General features: G+C 56.2%; 1 protein-coding gene across 1 annotated transcript in view; it reads right to left on the bottom strand.

The window, feature by feature from the left end:
* Nucleotides 1–3,050, bottom strand: part of C2 (complement C2) — a 13,203-nt gene that overhangs the window by 9,390 nt on the left and 763 nt on the right. The window contains 1 exon segment of the mRNA XM_023748470.1: nt 677–851. Within this exon segment, the coding sequence (XP_023604238.1) occupies nt 677–851 (175 nt within the window).

The following is a 3,050-nucleotide window of genomic DNA, read 5'->3' as shown; positions in this document are numbered from 1 at the left end:
GCACCACGGGGGTGGCGTTCGCCCGAGGCGTGGGGACAGCCCCTGGCTGCCTGCAGATTAGGTTGATGCCTGTGCAATTGCTGCTGCTGGCAGCTGGGTGAACACTGGCGGTCTCACACCGTTCAACCCGAAACACCTCCCCCCGCCCCGGGGTCCTCGCCTCCCAGGAGCGGGCAGTACCATGCGGCCAACTGTTAAGTATTTTGGGAAGCATCCCTGGCCTGTAGCCCCCCACAATCTCCATCAAAGCCTGCCTCGCCCCAACTGGTTTGGCTCAGTGGCTAGAGCGTTGGCCTATGGACTGAAGGGTCCCGGGGTTCGATTCTGGTCAGAGCACATGCCCAGGTTGCAGGCTTGATCCCCAGTAAGGGGCGTGCAGGAGGCAACGGATCAATGATTCTCTCTCATCATTGATGTTTCTATCTCTCTCTCCCTCTCCCTTCTTCTCTGAAATCAATAAAAAAATACTTTTTTTAAAAAAAAAAATCTTGTTTAAAGCGTGCCTCCAATACCCTGCTATGGGGAGTGACGTTCTCCCGCTATTTTGCACAGCCCTGTGGAAAGGCTTCGCCCCCCCCTCCCACGCGGCCCAGGCAGGCTAAGACCCACGCGCAGCAAATCCTAAATAGAGGTTCCGCGCGCGCAGGGCACCCTGGGCGAGCTCGGGGAGCCTCACGTTTGCAGACCGCCTTTGCCACCGGGCTGGATCTCGGGGTCTGCCAGCGTCCGCTGCTCAGGCACAGCCTGGATGTGGGGACTGGGTACCGGCCCAGGGGGCAGGAGTACACGAGGACACTCCCAGGGGCCCAGCCGTGGCTGAGGGTGAAATTGCCCCCGGAGATTTCCACGTTCTGAGGGCAGGAGGGTGCAGCTGCACCAAGCCTGTGGGAAGGGGACAAGACACAGAAATGGAGAAAAGAGGAAGGCACGGTAAGCCCTGGGCAGAAAGGAAAGCAAAAGAGACTGTTTCCAGCGCAGACACCCACCGGGTGGCGGTGGCCTCCCCCAAGGACCCTCCCGCCCCGCCCCCACCGCACCCCACCCCGCTCCCTGGCTCCCTGGCTCCTACCCGGGTACAGGGGCAGCAGACAGAGCAGAGCCCTGAGTGAGCCCATGGTGTCCACCTCCGGCAGCAGAGCAGTGAGCCGGAGAGGGGAAAGGTCAGCTGACTTCCCGAAAACCAGCCTTGGCTCAGCAGCTGCTTCTTTCGCTGCCAGAGGAGAAAACTAGGGAGTGGCAAGGGGGGTGGCCTCCTGCCGGAGAAAACAGGCCGGGGCTGGGCACTGAGCTGGGGCGAAGCCTGTGTCCTACTCCCCGCGTGGCCTTGGCAGCTCCGCCGGCCTGGCCTCGGCGTGGGCGCCACCGCCCACGCGCACGCAGCACAGCCACGCACACACTCCGGCATGAACTGTCTACAGTGCGCAGATCCAGCCGCCATCCAAGATGTTGCAAAACCACTCGCTCAGTGTCCGTTTTCTGCTGGGCTTCGCCCGCCACGTGGCCCTGGGCTGGTGCCGTCTTCTCGAACACAAACCTCCCAGAGATCGAGACGATTTTCTCAGAACGTCTTCTTTTGTTTTTTTTTTTCCTAAATAGATTTTTTTTTACTGATTTCAGAGCGGAAGGGAGAGAAAGAGAGACATAGAAACATCCATGATGAGAGAGAATCATTGATCGGCTGTCTCCTGCACACCCCACACTGGGGATCAAACCCACAACCCAGGCCCTTGACCGAAATCAAACCCAGGATCCTTCAGTCCGCAGGCCAACGCTCTATCCACTGAGCCAAACCAGCCGGGGCCTCAGAATTTTTTCCCCCTACCAGTCTTTGTTTTTATTTGTATTGATTTTTTACAGACAGGAAGGGAGAGGGATAGACAGAAACATCAATGAGAGAGAAACATCGATCAGCTGCCTCCTGCACACCCTCCACTGGGGATGTGCCCACAACCAAGGTACATGCCCTTGACCGAAATCGAACCTGGGACCCTTCAGTCTGCAGGCTGACGCTCTATTCACTGAGCCAAACCGGTTAGGGCTGTTCTTTTTTTTAAAAAAATTCTTTATTGTTTAAAGTATTACATATGTCTCCTTTTTCTCCATTGACCTCTCCCCGGCCACTCCCACCCCCCAGCACATGTCCTCACCCCCTACTGTCTGTGTCCGTGGGTTATGCTCATATGCACGCATACACGTCCTTTGGTTGTTTTCTTACCCCCTCCCCCGCCTCCCCCACCCCCGCCACCACCGCCTTCCCTCTGAGGTTGGATGTTCTGTTTGATGCTTCTCTGTCTCTGGTTCTATTTTAGTTCATCAGTTTATGTTGTTCATTCTATTCCACAAATGAGTGAGATCTCAGAACTTCTTGATACATACGGGCAGGGACGGCCTTTTTCCCAGAGAGAATCTGGGGACAAAAAAAACAAAACCAACATTTTGTTTTAGAGACTGGAAAACTTTTTAGAACATTTTTACAGAAAGTTCAGTAGATAAAATTCCCGACTTATAATAAATGTTGGGTTGGTTACTCAAAGGAGTAAACGTATTGGGGGCTGGGGGTTGAACCGGAAGCTGCGCTGTAGGAAATGCAGGAAGCAAAGAGCCCTGCGCAGTGCGCGGCCTCCATCCCCCAGAAACCTCTCTGCTCCGTCGAGCTGTGCGAGGCAGAAATGAGGAGCATCGATCAGAGTGAGAGGAAACACTTCTCAGGGATCAATCAAGTTTGTGAAAACCCTTCTGGTCTACAAATAACTCCTCAGGAACCACACGTACAAGGTGGGGCCCCCTGGGCCCACTGACGGGAGGTGGGGAGGTGGGACTCCCCTGGTTGTGGGGGTCCCAAAGCTGCTCTGTGGCAGAGCTGCTGGTTCCTCCCCCAGACCCAGCCTCCGTCCCCTCCTCTGTGTGAAGGGACTTTAGCCCGGCCGGCGGCTCAGTGGTTGAGCATCGACCTCTGAACCAGGAGGTTATGATGGTTTGATTCCCGGTCAGGGCACATGCCCAGGTTAACGGGCTCGATCCCCAGTGTGGGGTGTGCAGGAGGCCGCCCG

The sequence above is a fragment of the Myotis lucifugus genome, unplaced genomic scaffold (assembly GCF_000147115.1).
Source record: "Myotis lucifugus unplaced genomic scaffold, Myoluc2.0 scaffold_1429, whole genome shotgun sequence".
In the NCBI taxonomy this organism is placed as follows: Eukaryota; Metazoa; Chordata; class Mammalia; order Chiroptera; family Vespertilionidae; genus Myotis; species Myotis lucifugus.
This window is presented reverse-complemented; position numbering and strand designations above follow the sequence as displayed.